At 38.3% G+C, this 19,729-nt stretch overlaps 1 protein-coding gene across 3 annotated transcripts in view; it reads right to left on the bottom strand.

The window, feature by feature from the left end:
- The window catches only part of MAN2A1 (mannosidase alpha class 2A member 1), a 112,297-nt gene extending 93,658 nt beyond the window's left edge, over nucleotides 1–18,639 (bottom strand). Inside the window, exons 1-3 of one of the 3 annotated variants that reach the window (XM_035888471.1) lie at nucleotides 18,549–18,639; nucleotides 17,684–17,944; nucleotides 8,696–8,840 (exon numbers count right to left, since the gene is read on the bottom strand). In XM_035888471.1, coding sequence (XP_035744364.1) covers nucleotides 8,696–8,840 — 145 coding nt within the window. In that variant the 5' untranslated portion in view covers nucleotides 17,684–17,944; nucleotides 18,549–18,639. Of the gene's footprint in view, nucleotides 1–8,695; nucleotides 8,841–17,683; nucleotides 17,945–18,548 lie in introns of those variants that run through there. The other 2 variants (XM_035888469.1, XM_035888470.1) reach the window with 2 other exon arrangements.
- Nucleotides 18,640–19,729: the final 1,090 nt, after the last annotated feature.

Genomic DNA, 19,729 nt, shown 5'->3' with positions numbered 1-19,729 from the left:
CCCCCCGATCTATCAACATCATGCAGTTGTCCATTTTTTCACTTTTTTTCCCTACTTTGTAAATTTTCTTGTGTTGATAGCAGACTCCAAGAATTACATCCAAATGTCAATGCACTCCATTTCTACATAAAAAATTCTGAAACATTAATTAGCTGATTTGCCACTATTCCTGTCTATACTTTCCAGTCCAGTTCCCTTCTTGAAGCATTATCTGCTCTTTGCACTACAGAAAGGTGTTCTTGTGTCTTAGCACAGTTAAGAAACAGTTGCAGGGATACAGGCAAAGTTTCCAGACAAAATCAGAACAGAAGTTGACAAATTTATTCAAGAAGTAATCTAATTAAGTAAAAGCACTTTACAATTTGATCACGACAAAAATCACAAATCAACTCTGAAAACATGAAATCATTACAGTGGTTGAGCACTGCTTACATGTATCTGCAAGGCTGGGTTGTTGGGTTTTTTTGACATTTATATTTTGTTTTGTCTTTTGATTTAAAAATTAACTGTTAAAATGAAACAAAAAAGAATTTTCAATTGCTTACTACCATAAGTCACCCTTCAATGTTTAAGAGGAAATGTGTCCTTAAAAAAATTTCTAGTTTCTCATGAAATCTATTTTAATGAACAGGAAGATCTAGCAAATGTCTGGAACACAATCACTTCTTAGATTAATGCACTTTTTGAAAGCAGCTTGCATGTCCAATTTACTTTACAGTAGATCATAATCAATCTCACTGACTCTAAAATTCACACATCAGTGCTGCTTCTTGCAACCCAAGAAACTTGGATAATTTATTAATTTTATGGCAGAATTAAATAAAACTATTAAGTTTCAGCTGGCATTATACAGCTTTCCAGAAAATAAAAGCAATGTCTCTGCAACAAAATTAGTTGAAATTCAGTGCTCAGATTTTTAAAATGTACAACTGAGTTAGTGGAAAAACTTATATAATTTTTTTTTTTTACACTTATGCTTAATTCTCAGCTAACTAGTTCCTGGAAGAAGACACAATTAAGTAACTCTTTTGATGGCTATGGAAGTAAAAATTACATCCATTCTCCACATAACATGCTACATTGCAATGGTAAAAGTTTTTTCTTAAAAATAATAAAAAAAAATAAATTAACAGACATGTAGCCATGGGTTCTTTTCAGTGCTTTGGAGAACTTAAGCATGGGGTATGTGTTTAACTGATCACACACAGGCACACAATAATGACAAGAATGCAAATACTAGATATAAATCCAAAAGCTAACTTTTAACTTGCATTTTACTAAGTACAGTTACACATGGAAAGAATTTAGCATTAGCTCCTTTCTAGACTGAGCAATAAAAAATAATCCTTTATTTTAGGGTATAGAAAAGATGCATCAATTGTTTAATTTAGAAATCTTGCATCATCATTCTATGATGTCAAAACTAATAGAGGAAATATACAAGTTAATATTTTACAGATGTTTCTGACATAAAACTTCAGTGCTAATTTCACCAAAAAGTAGTATCTTTTCAATGAAGATGAATGAGTCATTGGCCAAGACTGTGAAAGAAAGCTTTAGAAATATGATGTCTCTCAGGTAAAGCTATTCCTTTTTAGTAGGGCCAGCTGAGACAGGACAAGGGGTAATGGTTGTAAACTAAAGCAAGGTAGGCTTAGACTGGATATAAGGAAGAAATTCTTTACAATGAGGGTAGTGAAACACTGGAATGGGTTGCTCAGAGAGGCAATGGAGGCCCCATCCCTGGAAACATTCAAGACCAGGTTCGATGGGGCTCTGAAAAACCTGATCTAGTTAGCGGTGTCCCTGCTCACTGCAGGGGGGTTGGACTAGATGACCTCTAAAGGTCCCTTCCAACCCAAACAATTCTATGATTCTATGATCTCGAAATTAAAACTAAAAACAATTGTCTAAGATTGTTTTTAATTTTTCCATTTGGCATGGTATAAACCAGAATAAGATAGAAAGCCACCTGGAAGACCCCTGTATTGAAGCATTCATTCTGATTCAGAAGATAAATAGAAATTGAGTCCCTCGTTCCCCAAATAAAGTCATTCAGGCAGAAGGAGACACACAAATATTAAAAAGGTACAACAGTGTGTTTACTTTTCCAATGGCATACTTTAACTTGTAAAAGATTTCTGCTCTGTGGACCACAAGAATCATTCCATATTTATCACATTTAATTTCTTAAGCACAGCTAAAAACTGAAATAATTGCACATTTCACCAAAAGCCAAATCTGTCAAGAACCATGAGGTACTTCAAAAACTATAATTAGACTTCTTATTTATTAGGCTTACACAATGCAAGGTCTTTTTCTGCTTTGTAAGTATCAAATCTGCTGCCCTTGTAATTAAGAGGGGAAGAAAATTTATACTGTTCTGGAATGAAGTGTGCTCTTTGTAACAGTCCTGTCAGTTTTCAGTGGAACTGCCTGAATTTTCTTTTTTTTTTTTCCTCAGACAAAGGAAAAAAACCCCAAAACCTCTCACTCTAAAAGTGCCCTACTACCTCATATGCAACCACAGAAATATTGAGAAGTAAGCCAGGAATAAAACACAGATTTCTGTAATTCAGTACATTAAAAAACCCAACTTGTGAGCTGCCCAGTCTCCCATTCTATTCCTAGATTGCATCTTCCTCTACAATAGAAAAATAGCAATTCACCATTCAATGTATAACTTATAGTCTTTACATAGCCTTCATAGTTTGTTTGTTTTTTTTTTCCAGGAAACACTATATACTGTTGCTGTTTACAAAAAGGAAAACAAGTTCTAGACAAACAGTGGAGACTGATATTTTTTTTTAGTCTTCCTATTAAAACACATCACGAATATATCAACCAGTGAACTTCCAATTTACAGTCTGAAACTTTTAAACAAAGTTTTCAGATGTCATTCACCTAGCATTTTTTCTTTTGTTCTTCAGCTTTATTTTGGTGGGTCAGACACCAGTCTAAATAATCTGTGTTCCAAACACGTCAGGAAAACTAAGTAGTCACCTCAAAACCATATCCGGATCTGGTCAACAGAAAACAAACCTGAAACTTCATGGTGTCTTAAGAGCATCAAACCTTTACTCTTAAGTTTTCATTTACCTTAACACCACAGTTACTTCATAGGGCTATATAGATTTCCATGTGATAAATGGAGACTGTCTTAAATAATAAAAAGAGGTTAATGTGAGTGCTAGTAAAGTTACCAATACTATAAATAATTAATGAAGTGTTAAAAAGTAGTATTTAGACCTGACGTAGCTGCAGATATACTTTCACATACATTTTTACTTAGGTAGAAATTGGGGGTGGGCAGGCAGAGGTGTGTGGGGGGGTCTATTTTAGTCTCTTTCAAATCCACTTAAGTGCTACTTGTACTAGGTATGTAACAACCACATTCAGCAATAAAATATTATGATCTGGTACACAGATGTATTACAAAGCTCGCAAGTCTCAATTCTTGAATAATTTAATGAGAAGACATTACCAAAAATCATCACTGCCAAGACAGCAATAAATGCTAGAGGTGTCTTTCAACCCATCAGGTGATATTTGAACACCATCTTTCAAGTCCAGTTGTGCTGGTTGACAATATTGCTGTCCCTGAGCAGGGTTCTCTCCTCTGGAGTTCTGCTGCTTAATCCACTTCAGTCACATGAAACTGCTGTTGAAGCGCATGAGAACTTACAGGCTTTGCCAGCACAGCAGGTTATACGATCACTCCTTAATCTGCTCCAGAAAGAAATGGCACCCATCTGTGATAGCTATAACCTCACACAATACAGCTATTTGTAAACCAAACATCTCTCCATGGGTTAAGATTTATCTGCATGGGGTGAGTCCCTCCAGATCAGACATGCTACTGATGTGCTCAAATCTTCATCAACTGCCAGCAACTAAAAGACAATTACACCTGTCACTGACCAAAGTGTGAAGAGGATCCATTCTCATACCTGATTTCCCACTAGCAGGTAGATATATTAGCTAGGGAAGGGAGAAGCACAGAGACGCCAAGTTTGTAGGTCCTGGTTGAATTCACACAGAAGCAGTTAACCAAGTTTTAACAGAATTTATCAATACCAAGTGTATCAGAGGGTCAGGACACCAAGTCATGCCCCAAAACAGAACCTGGAACCTAAGCCCACCTCTTCTGTTTCCAGGCAGTTTCTTTGCCTTTGAGCTACAGATTCTCACTAGCATAACTGGTGGCATGAAAATTGAAGAGAAAGGAGCCTCAGATGAGAAAACATAAAATGTAATAAGAATTTAAAGCTTCTGCAGCTAATATAGTTCTATCTTTACTGACCCCATTTCTTGGTAAATATTTTCATGTGCATTGTTACACTAAAGGTTCATTAAGCCTTAAGCTTTTTTGCCTTTTAATCCTTTGTGGGAAGGGAATAATGTAACCATTAGGTATATGAGAGATTTCAGATGTCTGTACCAGATACATTTTCTTTCTTTCAAGTGCTTATTAACATGCAGTTTCATACTGCAGACAATTCCACAGAAATGTCCTTACCAAAAGCAGTACCAAGTCAGGAGATTTCTGTTGTAACACTCTTTGTAAAAGTAAACAATAACCAGTCTCACACGATCACCTTTGGTGATGAAACAGGTTACATTTACCAGGATTAAATCTCAGTTTAACTCTACCTGATACCAACTGAGGACCCTGAAGAAGTTGGTAGATATTTAGATTGTATGCATGAGGAGATGCAGATTTCTTGATTTTAGTTGCTGCTGGTGAAAGGACAGATATAATTTTACAATTAGGTATGAAGAACTTGGATATTAAGGAACCAAAAGCAGACATCAGTAATAAGGTCAGCTATCAAAGGTGAATGACAACCCCATTAGGACTTAAGGCAAGTCCTTGGGAATAACCTATGAATCAAAAGAGTTGCAACAGAAAGAAGAGAGACAGCTCTTGTAATTTCACAGAATTCTTCAAACCTTATTATTGAAGGGACAGTCACAGAGAGGACTTCTTTCAGAGTGCTAGAAGAACACTCACCTTACTGTAGGTTTAATGAGTGACTCCCTCCAAGATAAGATATCTGAATGCTACTAAAAATGTATCTCTGAAGCTAAATTCATTATGGCCCACACATTTGGAAAAGGGCCAGAACAGCACTGGAGAGGGCAAAATAGAATCAGATTAAACTTCATTAAACGGAGCTCTCAAGTGTACAAAAGACATCATTCAGATGTAAAATTAAGGAATAGACAGACACATTGCAAATATACTTCCTGGGTAAGCTGAAAACTCCTACTGGGAAAGTACAAGAAATTCCATGATTGGTAACACAAAAAGTTAAACAGGAAAAGGTGTTGGTGAGGCTACCTCTGGTTGTAGAGTGGTATCTATGCCTTATCTGTCTTAGAACTTTAATAATTCTGGTGACACAAAAAAAATTTTGGAGGGGTTGGGAGGGTAGAGGTTTTTGGTTGGGGTTCTTGGGGTGTTGGATTTTTTGGTGGTGTGGTTGGTTTTTATTTGGGGCTTCTGGGTTTTTTTGTTTGTTTTGTGGCTGGGGGGGGGAGGTCTTGGGGGTTTTTTTTTTATTGGTAACACAAAAAGTTAAACAGGAAAAGGTGTTGGTGAGGCTACCTCTGGTTGTAGAGTGGTATCTATGCCTTATCTGTCTTAGAACTTTAATAATTCTGGTGACACAAAAAAAAATTTTGGAGGGGTTGGGAGGGTAGAGGTTTTTGGTTGGGGTTCTTGGGGTGTTGGATTTTTTGGTGGTGTGGTTGGTTTTTATTTGGGGCTTCTGGGTTTTTTTGTTTGTTTTGTGGCTGGGGGATGGATACCTGGGGGTTTTATTTGTTTGTTTGGGCTTTTGGGAGTGGGGGTTTTTATTGGGTTTTTTGTTGTTTGGGTTGGGTTTTTTTTAAACACAGACCAAGAACCCAAACCTGAAAGAAGAATGCCATACAGAGTGGAATTACCCAATTCTCTGGACCTGGAAAAAACCCTTGTTATCCTCTGACTTTTCAAAAGAAGGTATAATATTTCAAGTGTCATGGAAAAATATGTAGTGATGCTCAAGAAATTCCTCATTGAGTGAGTTTAGTAACTTGCCATCCTAATTTGGAGACTAATAAGAGTTGTCTGCTTCTTCCCAACAATTCTGCTATTTTTGGAACCCTTCTCATAGGAGGAATACAGAGCTATTTAGTCTGCTAGTCCCAAAAGACACATATCTCAAAATCTGAAGGCTGTGACAAAGCCTTCTCCAGCATAACCCAGTATCGGTAGCCTTTGCTATTGGTTAGCTGAGCCAACAGCAGCCTGAAGACTGCATTCCTTGCTTGGCATATAGCAAAGGAGAATATAATTTGTAGTAACATATATTAGTACCTACCAAAATAATCTTGATGTGAAAAGAGTTCCAGTAAATTCAATACTTAAATTCACTAGAATACAAGTGCTCAGTGGGCCACTTATTGGTAAGCAGAACTGGTGCTACAGGATGAACCAAACATTAGCTTAAGGCACTCAATGCCAAAGTTTGTCAGACACACAGGTGTTGGCTGTGAAAACCTAGCACAACTGTTTGCCTGATTATAGGAGGCAAAACAGCAATCTAGGTGTGAAAAAGAAAGTAGAAGGCTGGAGGTCAAAAAGCTAAAAGTTAGCTCCAAAGAGTCTTCCCAGAACAGCAACAGAAACTGTTCAATTCTGCACAGAGTATTAACAAGGCAGACCAGGCACCACAGAGAAAATCAGCCTAATATAGTCTGTTTTGGAAGGCAGTTACAGAAGGACTGTAAATAAAATAAAAATAAAATAATTTTAAAAGATAAAAACAAACTTACTAGAATCTGTATAAAAAGAACCAGGTGTTACAACCCTATTCTTTTATACGACCCATACGGACAGTCAAAACTAGTCTCCTTCAGAGAAAGGGGAAGAGAACTCTTTCTAATGGCAATGCCCAAAGATCTGAAACATCTTGGATATGCAGTTACAAAACCACAGTATTTTTTAGAAATTCTGGAGTAGGAAGAGAAGAGAAGCTACCATTTTGATATATCAACCTAGACAGAGTCATGAAATAGCAAGCTTAGCACCAGAATTAGAAGGGATCTACTAGTTAGGTTTGGAAAAGTCTACCAAAGCAAACTGTCTGAAAATTAGTATCAAGGACATAAAAAGTCTCCTCTACTGATCTATTGGAAAGGAGGCAAGGAATGTTAAGCTTAAAAATGCAGGCTCTTAGCCTCCATTAACAGGCTGCCTCTGAAAAAAAAAAAAAAAAAAAAAAAAAGGAAAAAATCAGTACCAGAACACTGAGCCCCCACCAAACTCATCACTTGAATGGACACCGGTGAAGTTTTATGCAAAGCTCTTCTCAGCTTCCCTCAGGACTTTCCCCTGAAGGTCTCAAGCCTTGCGCTCCTGTAGAGCTGCCCCAGCCTGTACTGTGCAGGAGGTCTTCCTTCAATGCAGCTAAAATAATCTCAGGAAGACAGTCATGATACCAGGCAACTAGCCTCTAGCGGGATGCCAACTGTCCTCCCCCAATTAGAATATGCTCCTACTAGCTTCAGCAGAAAGAAGAGAGAGCAGTAAACCCCATATCCCATTCTAATAAGAATCAAGAGAATTAGAAGTTCTGTATATTCCTTTAGGATAGTTTCAGATTCATTAAATGACTGTACACTGTGGCTTCTCTCTGGGAAAGATTTCAGGAGAACAACCAGAGAGGTTGGACACAGGTTTAAAGGCAGTTCTACCAAAAGGCAGATCAAAGTTTATACTGTGATTATTTTCTCTGAATATTTTCACTTATACCCATACTTCGTTATTTTAGTGCTCATAACTGGACAATACAGTCCCCTCCAAATTCAGTGCTCATTTTCTTTGAAAATACTAGATACATTTGGATAAAAGTCAGTTATGTTCTAACTACTGTATCTTACTTCACTCAGATCCATGGTACTTCAAACAAAAAATTAAATTGTTAGAGATATACAGTAGTAAAGTTTAAAATTGCCAAAACTGTGGTTTTCCACATTAACAAGCAGCTTCACCAGCTTCTCATGGTCAGTGTATACATACCAGGCGTGCACTACAGCAGCATAATTCACTGCTTTTGAGTGTATTTTACAGTCATTTCAAAATACAGTGACATTTCCTCATTTTATTTATTACACAGTAAATATCCACTTGGGAGGAAGAAGTGAAATTATGCAAAGCATACCTAGGTTTCAGTTTAAATCCAGACTTTATATTATCCCACTGTAGGTTGGGGGCGGGGATGTGCATAAACAGTACAGAAAGTGTTTACAGTCAAAAACCTCAGATTTACCATTGTCACATCTTCCAAAAATCACATCTCTAACACAGATTGAGGGTTAAACATTACGACAGTCCAAAAAGTTAAAATAAGAACAGGCTATATTTAATGCAGCAATGAATAAACTGACTGGGTTACCAGAAGGATGAACACAGAAAATCCATATTACATTCCAATATCAACACTGAAATTCTACTCATTAATAAACAATTAAAACTTTTATCATAAATTGTCACTTGAATTATACATCTGCTTAACTGCCTTGCTAGACTTAAATCTAACATACTAAGTAGTATGCTTCAAAAAAACCCAAATCTTAACAGAAACAGTAAAATATTTCTTAATTCAAAAACCTCTATATACCCAAATCAATACAGTTAAAATATTACCTGGGTCATTATGTGAGTGAGGCACGACAAAAACTTGAAGTGGTTCACTGTCCCATTCATTTTCATTGTACGTAATATCAAATCCTTGTTTCCACACGCCACCATCTGGATTATCGAAAGGAAGAATGTCATAGACATCCAACATCTAAAAAAGGGTAAAAGGAATATAAAATGTGAATTCACAAACACATTTCTGCTATTTAAAACCAAAGTTGTTTTCAGCAAAACTGGATGAGTTTGTTCATTACACAGGGAGAGATGAAGTGTCAAATGAATAGAAAACTGACAAATGAGAGCAAGTTTCAAGTCACATTAGGGAACCCAAGGCACAGCTGGCAGGAAGCACAGCATTTGGCAGGCCCTGTTCTGAGGAAACAGAAATTGATTAGATAAAGGGTAGGAATAACAGCCTTAAGTCACAACAATTATATCAGCTCATAATGGTGTTAGGGCAGGGAGAGAATTACAGAGAACAGCACAATACATTAAATAAGGGAATACAGAAGATTAAGAGGACAAACTAAGCAAACAGTAAGAAGTGATGACAAAATGAGAGAGATTGAGGCAAAAGTGTTGGACTTGGCACTGCCAGGTTAATGGTTGGACTCTATGAGCTTAAAAGGTCTTTTGCAACCTACAGAATTCTACGCTTCGATGATTCTAGAAGTCAAACTCACGAAAGAGAACTGAAAGAAACTAACAAGGAAAAATGTTCAGAACTATAACAAATTGCTATAACAAAACTCCTTATGTATTTACTGTTGCCCAGTACACTAATTAAACAAAGGACCTATTTTATTTGTCAATGCAAATAAGAATGTTATGGGTTATTAAAGCAACTCTAGAGTTACTTTAACATGTTCCTATGAGATTTACACACCACCAGATAGCTTCAAAGAGAATCTCCTAATGTGAGTTTAGAACAAAGTTATCATATCCAACTTTTTTTTTTTTTTGGTAATGCTTTGCTTTTAGGAAAGAAGGCAAACTTGATGAACATGAATTATCACCTGGACAAGCTTTTTACTGGCACTATAGTTTGAAAAACCTAAACTAAACTTTAGTTTAGTTCTAACCCCATGTTAGAATACAATTGTACACCTGACAAACTGTCTTCAACAAATATTCCACAAAAATAGCCTACAGGAATCATTTACTACATGAGCCCCACAGGATTTAAAGCTTTCTAGTGTAAGCTTGTTTCCGTCCTGCTAATATTCTTGAGAAAAATACGGATACCTGAAAAAAAAAGAAGTTACGGCCTTGTGATGGGTTGCCCTTGGCTGGCTGGCTGCCAAGCCTCCACCCAGCTCTCCCACTCCCCCTCCTCAACAGGACAGGGAGAGAAATAAGATTAAAAGTTCATGGGTCAAGATAAAGACAGGGAGATCACTTAGCAATTACCATCACAGACAAAACAGACTCAACTTGGGGAACATTAAATGAATTTATTGCCAATTAAACCAGAGTAGGATAGTGAGAAACAAAGACAAAACTAAAACGCCTTCTCCCCATCTCTCTTCTAGCCCAATTCAACTTCACTCCTTCATTCCCAACTCCTCTGTGTCCCCCTGCCCCAAGTGGGGTTGCAGCCAGTCTATAACGGTTCCTCTCTGACACTTCTTCACCCCCATGCTTTTTGCTGCTCCAGCATGGGGTCCCTTCCACAAGCTACAGTCCTTCATGAACTGCTCCAGCATATAGTCCTCTCCATAGGCTACAATCCTTCAAGAACTCCTCCACTGTGGATCCCCCATAGGCCACAGTTCCTTCTGAAGATATCCACCTGCTCTGGCATGGGGTCCTCCATGGGCTGCATGGAAACATTTGCTCCACAGTGGTCTCCCCAACCTTTTCCACCAGCTGAAACACCTTCTCCCCTTCCTTCTTCAATGACCTTGGTGTTCACAGGATTGTCCCTTCCATCATTTTTTTCTTACACCTCATTGCCATGCAGCATCTTTCCCCTCCTTAAAACAGGTTCTCCCAGAGGTGCCACTACCCTTGCTGATGGAGGGATCAGCTGTATCCTGCGGTGGGTCTGTTTTGGAACTGACTGGAATGGCTGTCTTCAGCACAGGGCAGAATTGGCCTCACAGACGCCACCCCTGGAGCCCCCTGCTGTAGACACCTGGGTACCTGCACCCTCACCTCTGTGAAACATGTATTTAAGAACAGTCAATAAAATATACATTCCTCACACACTCTTCACAAACTTCATCTAAGTCTACAAAAAAAAATTCCCACACCAAAATCAAAATGACATAGCAATACTGAAAAAATAGAAAATTTACACACACAATAAAACTCCACTGCTTGTACCTTCACCTCATGACAATAACAAAAGAATCTCCACAGTTATTTCACTCTGGCAATTCCAGTCCAAGTTTTGGCCAGTACCACTCCCAGACACTGTCCTAATGTCTCATTCCTCAAGCCCTGGGTTGGGTGCCAAAAAGGACTGCAGTGGGTTGACCTTGGCTGGGTTGATGTCTGGCAGCCAGCCAAGGTCAAACCACCACAGCCCTTTAGCTTAAAGATACAAAGTCAAGTAAGTAGATGGGAATACAAGCCACTGTAATCCTAGAACAAGCCTCAGTTGGGCCTACAATGTCCATATACTAGGTATGTGTGGCCTGTGTCAAGTCACTGCTCCACCAGGATTGCTTCCACATTTGGACAATCTTGCTTAATGGAAAATGCAGGTGCAATACTTGCAGATACATGCATTCTGTATGGAAAGATTGAAGGCACCAAATCCAGGTTACATTGAAATACTGTATTTTCTTGCTTCTCTAAAATTTGACTTTGAGGAACAGTAACTCTTCTGTGGAATACAACCTTCTGAAGAAAATTAAGTGCATACTCTGAAAATTTGCCAGTTACCTTAAAACTGATAAACTCTTAAGATTTCAACCATGAAACCACATTTGTTTCAAAAGCAACAATTCATGGAATTGCCCACATTCCTACGAGTTTTTCTCATGGGTAGAGCCTGAATTTCATAACCAGCTTCCTGCAGTCCACAGGATACCATTTTTTACAGTTCATAACATACATCATTTTTTCCCTATCTTCTATTACCTTACAGTTATCTCAAACCATTCTGCCATGATTATGAGCTCAAGAGCTGGAAACTGCAATTCAGGAAATAGATCTTGGAATCCTAACCAACAGTTGGCTGAAATAACTGGCTTAATGACCTGACCCATCATCTAAAGAGGTTTGCTGCCTGTCAGGGACCCAGATCCAGGATGTTGTAGAGGAACTGTATAAACTTGTTCAACCTGCTGACTAATATCCCTTGTTGTTCTTCCATGTGGGCACCAATGACACTGCCAGGGGCAACCTGGACTGCATCAGAAGTGACTACAGAGCTCTGCGAGTAGTAATACAGGTCAGGGAAGCCCCACTGGTGTCCTCTTCAATACTACCAGTGTGGGGTAGAGATGTGAGAGGGAGGACACAAATATTACAGGTCAATAATTGGCTGCAGAGCTGGTGTTGGCAACAGGTTTTGGGTTCCTCTGACTATGGGGCCCCATTTGCAGATCAATGTCTGCTTAGGAGAGATGAGATCCAACTCACTAAGTGGGAAAAAAGTATCTTTTCCAGAAGGGTGGCTGACCTGTTAAGGACAGATTTTAGCTAGGAATAAAGGGGGAGGGAGAGAGTTAACAGCAGCCCTGTGAGGGAGTGGGGACAGGAGTGATGTGACATGAAAGGGTTAAAAAAAAAATACTTTAAAAAAAACCCCAAAAACCCCAGGGCTTAAGTAGGGTCACCTCCAGCATTTGCATGTAAGCAAGGAAGTGCCTACAGGCCATTACAGAGAAATCCACAAAACTCCTTCAAGGAAATCAGCATGCCTTGGTACCTCTCTGAAGAGCACTAATGTACACACCATGGGGAATAAATATGATGAGTTAGAGATCTGTGTGCAGTTGCAAGCCTATGATCTTGTCGGGATCATGGAGGCATGATGGGATGACTCCAGTGACTGTAAAGTTGCAACGGAAGGATACAAGCTCTTGAGGAAAGACCAGCCAGGAAGACAAGGAGGGAGAGTTGGCCTTTATGTGAGAGAGCAGCTGGTATGCATGAAGCTCTGCCTGCAAATGGCTGAGAAGGACTAAAAAGCAGACCAGTATGGGTGACATTGTGGTAGATGTCTGCTATAGGCCACATGCCCAGAAGAAACAAGTGCATGAGGCCCTCCAACAGACCGATAGGAGCAGCTTCACATTTCATAGAATCATAGAATCATTTAGGTTGGAAAAGACCTTTAAGATCATCAAGTCCAACCATTAACCTAACCCTGCCATCCCACCACTAAACCATGTCCCTAAGCACCTTGTCTACCTGTCTTTTAAATACCTCCAGGGATGGGGACTCCACTACTTCCCTGGGCAGCCCATTCCAGTGCCTGACAACCCTTTCAGTGAAGAAATTTTTCCTAATGTCTAACCTAAACCTGCCCTGGCGCAACTTCAGACCATTTGCCCTCATCCTATCGCCCGTTACCAGGGAGCTGGTCGATGTCACTGCAAGGCCACTCTTAAGAGAGAACCTTTCAACAATCATGGTGATTAGGACAAATGCACAAGGACTGGAGGTAAGCAATGTCACTCCTATCTTCAAGAAGGAGGATGCAGGGACTACAAGGCTGGTCAGCCTCACCTTGATCCCTGGGAAGGTGACGGAGCTAATCCTGGAAACCATTTCCAAGCACATGAAGCATGAGAAAGTCAACAGGAGTAGACAGCATGGATTTACCAAGGGCAAGTCATGCTTGACCAAGCTGAGAAACTTCTATGACGGTAAACTTCTACGACTGGCCTGGTAGATGAGGAGAGAGCAATGGATATTGCTTACCTTGACTTCTGTAAAGCTTTCAGCACCACTTCCTATAAGATCCTCATAAGAGAAGCTGTTGATGTATGGGCTGGATCAGCAGACAGCGAGATGGACCAAAAACCAGCTGAACAACCAGGCCCAGAGGGTGGTGATCAATGGCACAAAGTCTAGTTGGAGGCCAGTAACCAGGGGTACACCCAGAGGTCAATACCAGGTCAAATTCTATTCAACATCTTAATTAATGAGTTGGATGATGGGTCAGAGTACACCCTCAGCAAATTTGTGGACAGCAAACTGATACACCAAACTGTTGGCTGATACAACAGAGGGTCATGCTGCCATCCAGAGGGATCTCAACAGGCTGGAGAAATGGGCCAACAAAAACCTCACACAGTTCAGCAATGGGAAGTGCGAAGTCCAGCACCTGGGGACAAACAACCCCAGGCACCAGGACATGCCAGGGGCCACCCAGATGGAAAGTAGCTTGGCAGGAAAAGGCCCTGGGGGTCCTGGTGGACGCCAAATTGAACATGAGACATCAATGTGCCCTTGAAGCAAAGAAGGCCAATGGTATCGTGGGCTGCATTAAGGAGGAGTGTTGCCAGCAGGTCAAGGGAGGTGATCTTTCCCCTCTACTCAGCACTAGTGAGGCCACACCTAGAGTACTGGGACCAGTTCTGAGCTCCCCAGTAGAAGACAGACTTGGACACAACAGAGAGATTCTTACAAAGGGACACAAAGATGATGAAGGGACTGGAGCATCCCTCCTATGAGGAAAAGCTGAGAGAGCTGGGACTGTTCAGCCTAGAGAAGGCTTCAGGAGATCTTATCAATGTGTACAAATAACTGAAGGGAGAGTGCAGAGGAGCCAAGTTCTTTTCACTGGTGACCAGTAACAAGACAAGAAGCAATGGGCACAAATAAACACACAGGAGGTTCCTCCTGAACATCAGGAAGCACACCTTCCCTGTGAGGGGGACCAAACACTGGCACAGGTTGCCCAGAGAGGTTGTGCAATCTCCATCCTTGGAGATATTCAAAAGCCATCTGGACATGCTCCTGGGCAACGGGCTCTAGGTGGCCCTGCTCATTGAGCAGAGGGGTGGACCAGATGACTTCCAGAGGTCCCTGCCAACATCAACCATTCAGTCATTCCGCAGTATGAATGTCAATCAGAAGCATTTTAAATAAGCCAAGGAAAAAAAAAATTAGGACTCAAAAACTTCCACTGGAATAAACTGAAGCCAGATCAGGCTGAAATCATTGCCCTTGTGCCAAGACATCCAGAAATCAGATGTTAAGTCACTTTTATCTTTCATGTAACACTATCCTCAGTAAGAATTGTGCAAAGAATTAATTAAGAAATAATAGCATAGTTTGTGCCTCTTCAGGCCACCATTTTAAATAGTGGTTCATGCCTCATTTTTAAAAGGAACATTACTAAGCACAACATTAGATGCTTCAGTAGTTGAAAGGGACAACTGAAGCTGAAAGGTGCCTTCGCACCTCACCATATTAGTTAAAAAACCTTCCAGCTCAGTTATGATGACTGTTGAGAATTCTATCTTCTTTGAGCAAAAATTCCACATACTGCTAACCTAAAAAAGCATCAGGTCATAACCATATTTAATACAGAGTTCTTCACTTTGTTGGTTTTATTACTTAGCTCCATTTTCATCTTTTGAAAAAAGTCTTGTACTTCAATTTGAGTTATGTAAGTTCTCAATTCAGTGTTATTTTCAGTGGCCAGCTCTATTACAATTTCCTACCTACCTACAAACACTGCAAGTAACTAAACAATTTCTTGATTTACAATTCCTCCATGAAAAAAATCCTCAAGCTATCTAATCCAAGAATCTTTTGGGTCTCATGTTATTAATAACTTGTTTTGTCCGATTTATGCAAAGAAAATACATCTCTCCAAGTAGCAAGTCCTGGTAATATTTCTCAGTGAGACATCACAAAGGTTTTTAATCCATATTTGAATTCATTCTTATAATGGTTTATCCATTATGGGAGACTATAATGAACTCCAATAATTTATTCAGTGGAGTCTCTTTTGCCTTCATTCTCTAAAGTGATTTTTATCCAAACACTGTCTCATCTATATTAGCTCTTACTTCTTTCTAGTCTCTCATTTCATTCTCATATATCCACTTAAAAGACAAACATGGAAAAAGTAAGGTCCAAATCTGTGGGTTTAAGTTAACATTTATGAACAGTGAGTAATTAACACTTACAAGCTGGTTTAGAATTTAAAGTAAAATAAAAAAAACAATGCTCCAAATAAATTCAAAACTTCTAAATTTTTTTTATAAAGACTGAGAAGAAAAAAAATTAACTGAGCTTGCAGAATAAATCAGGACTGGTGAATTATTAAATAGTCAAACCATATTCAAACACAGTAATTTAGATCAGTTCATTAATGTGTTGTTACAGGAATTCTGCTAAAGTCAAGGTCTTAGATTCCCTAACTGAAATGCAGGTCAGACTCCCAGGATGAGAAACTGTATACAGAAGCAGTATTAAAGTGACTTAAGGATGATGGCAGATAACCTGCTAAGTACAAGGTACTAACGCAATGACACAAAGAACATTAAAGCCCTCCCTCCCTGTGCAAAGCAAGGAAAGTGTAATGGAACAATATTAAAAATATTCCCTGCTATACTCGTTACTCAAGTACATGCATATAATCTTAAAATTAAAGGACAATTATAAAAAAGTTCAGTTACTACAGCCTACCATTGCATAGGTAGGTACATTAGTTGATAGTAGGTACGTATTCTGATATTCTGCAAATGTGAAGCAAAACATGACAACAGTTTAAGAAAACATGTTTTACTTTCCATTCATAACAGGTTAACATGTCCAAGAATTTAAGCCAACACTTTGTACCTCAAAGTTCACAATTCACATTCACTAGAACTTATTTCTAATGCACCTAAAAAGGCACATCACTTAATATGGTAACAGACTGTAGAAGGAATAACCCGCTAACAATCCAGTAACTTGAAAACATGTAATTATAGGTCCACATGCTTTATGTTCCTGCACAGAAGTCTTAATGTATATTAGAAACATAAACAGTCAGATATTGCCTTTAAAAAAACTACCTTCTCTGTAAAAGACATATTAAGGTGGTGCCTATCCCTGAAGAGCTTAAAGGCATTATGAATGATACATCAGAGGTTACAATTGTTCTAATATGTGTACTTATTCATCTTAAGTCCACTGTCTTTCTCCTGCAATAGAAATACTTTCACTTCTAGAATGAGAAAGCTGGACTTCAAAATTTAATCTTTGCTTTAGAGTACTATGAATATTTATAGTACTCCCACAAGGCTCCCAAAAACAGTACAGATCACAAACTTCTCACAGAATTCTCAGAACTCCTGAAACACTCCATTAAAACTGAATATATAAGAGTCCATGAACTCACAAGCATCACCAGAAAGGAAAATAAATTCAACTTGAAGTGTTTAACTTTAAAAACTTCAGCATCCACAGTTCATGCCAACCAGTCAACATGGTATATATCCCTCCTTATTATACTCCTGATCAAAGTGCCTGTACAAACTGCAGACACACAAGAATGCTGAACTACAGAAATGGCATTCAGAAGGGAACACAATACCTGAGATTTTTTTAAATTAATAGTTCTTGGAACATTCTTTACCTCCCCCTCAAGACCCATCTACATATCTATTCCTAAAATGTAAAACCTATTTAAATTAAGGCTATCCACTATTTCCAGTTTATTTGTCATCAATTTTAGAACAATGTTGGGAAACTGAGACCCTCAAATAAATTCTTTCCAAAGAACTTCTGACAGTACTGGACAATAATCTGAGTATAATCACTGGGTTTTGTTTGGGTTTTTTTTAAGAAGTTTCAGGCATTCTGAAACATTGGCTCTTCATAATCACTATTCAATCTCTAGCCAGGTTAAAAAAAGGTAGAAAGGAGCAGTTTTATAACACCTGTTAAACACAAGTCACTTGAACAATTCTATTATGTCTTAAATTAGGAGCTTAGTACCAAGCTTTTACCAGTAATTAGACATTTGCAGAATTAAAAGGTAATGACAGCTTAGGACCCCAGTAGAATAAGAGAGAAAGGCATATTGCTTACCTGTACACCTGAGCCATGGCTTCCACTTTTTGAAGCAAACAAACAATCCTCAGAATCAACTGCAAGCAAAACTGAAGCAGAAGGAAAAAGCTCAGAGACAGATCCTTGACTGAAGTTTATAGCCTCTGGATTTTTTTGACCATCCTTTACCGATTCACTCAGATTGATCACAGAATCTCGTATGTTTGAAATAATCTCATTATTTTCTGCCAACAGGCGTTCTAAATGATCTATTTTTTCTTGCAGTATTGAAATCTGGCCCTGTAAAAAAAAAAAGTTTAATTATTTCTCAGACCAATTCTTGACAGATTTTAAAAAAATTCACAATAGTATATGATCACACAAAAAATCAAATAAATATTTATTCTATATTTTATGTAAAGACAAACTAATAAGAAATTGAACCAACATATGAAACCTTCTTTCAGAATAAGGTAAAAGAACAGAAGTTTCCACTATGAGCTTGAATTCGCAGCACAATATTTAATCAGAGATGCAAAGATACTCTTAAAAGGTCACAATGTTTCAAGTACCAATTATGCCAACTTCTACTTTTTTCAGGTCTATCATAGATTTGCAAAAATCTGATCTTTTAATTTATCATCACATCAGAACATCAAAGGCAAAGCCATTTTTTAAAAGACAATCACATTATGATTATTATGATGATTATGATCAACAGGATGCATACAGGTTAGGTTTTTCCTGTACATGTAAAATAGTATTTCAAAAAAATTCAAAAAATACTGAGATTCTTATTTGCAGTGAAATTTACAGAGAAATTAACAAAAGCACTTAATGGGGATAAAAGATCCCTTAATAGCCTGATCGTAGTAGTAATCTGTATAATTAGACCATTACAAACATCAAGATAATGCTGTAAAAGACAGTTCAAACTGATAGCACATTCACTCAGGTCATGTTCAGTTGCCAGACAACAGGATTTTGTAGATGATTCTAGTGTGCACCACAAGAGGAAGGATCTAGGATAACATCAATGTGAATTGAAAGAAGTCAACGTATCTCCCAAAGCAACCTGGAAGGAGAGACAGATACCACAAAGCAATTTAATAGCAACTAATCACTGTACTGTTGGAATACAGGAGGCAGCACAGCAGAACAAAATACCTGGAAATGCTACTGCCCTCTCATGTACTAGCCACTCCTTCCAAATTCTTTGAGTTCAGGCATGAATGTGTTATACTCAACAAGAAGCCAGATTATTTAACATGTTTTTAGGGATATTTCATCTGAACAGTAATTTTTTTTTTTCTCAGACTGACTTCAACCTAACAATAATAAGAAAAGATAGAGAACAAAAAGCCAGCCACTTCCTATTATTAAAGTTGTGGTCAGACCCCAAAATATACAATGTATGATTAAGTTTTTTTCAAGAAGCTGTCATTACAACAAAAAACCCTGCAGATTAAGGCATTTACATTTTACCCATTCAACACAAATAACATTAATTCAGTAGACAGCTACTGTGTGACCTATGATTTTAATGAGAAGTAAAACTTTTTTTCCTAGCACCAATGCCTTATTTTCTAAGTAATATAGAATAATATTAGAAACAACATCTGTCCACGACACTTTTCTCCTGATTAATAATAATTTACTTGAGGCCTTTGCATTTTCTTTTTAAGGGACAAATTGCTTTCCTTAAGTGCCAAGTTAATTCCAACTTCTGTAGTTAGGTTGTAATTTGCAAAGGATTTAGCCTCCCTTCTAAACTGTGATGTGCACTTTCTTTTAAATTCTGTTCACTTTGAGAAGTCTTCAGGAATAAAAAAACCACTCCTTACCAACAGATACCAATCAGCCTCTTGCGTTCTACTAAATCATCATTCCTATAACTCTGTTTTTATGGAAGTTCTCTGTTATTCTGCAGAAAACACATTTTATGGTAAGTTTGTCCCCTTATTTTCTGGGCCGTGTAAAGAGCTGACCCGCTACTTTGTTTTTTTTCTTAGACTGATACATTCTGAAAACAGTAACGGGTATTAAAATGCAACACAGGCAAAGAGTTACTGCTTCCCAAAAGAC

Source organism: Egretta garzetta, unplaced genomic scaffold (genome assembly GCF_000687185.1).
Source record: "Egretta garzetta isolate BGI_Z169 unplaced genomic scaffold, ASM68718v1 scaffold271, whole genome shotgun sequence".
NCBI classification, from domain to species: Eukaryota; Metazoa; Chordata; class Aves; order Pelecaniformes; family Ardeidae; genus Egretta; species Egretta garzetta.
This window is presented reverse-complemented; position numbering and strand designations above follow the sequence as displayed.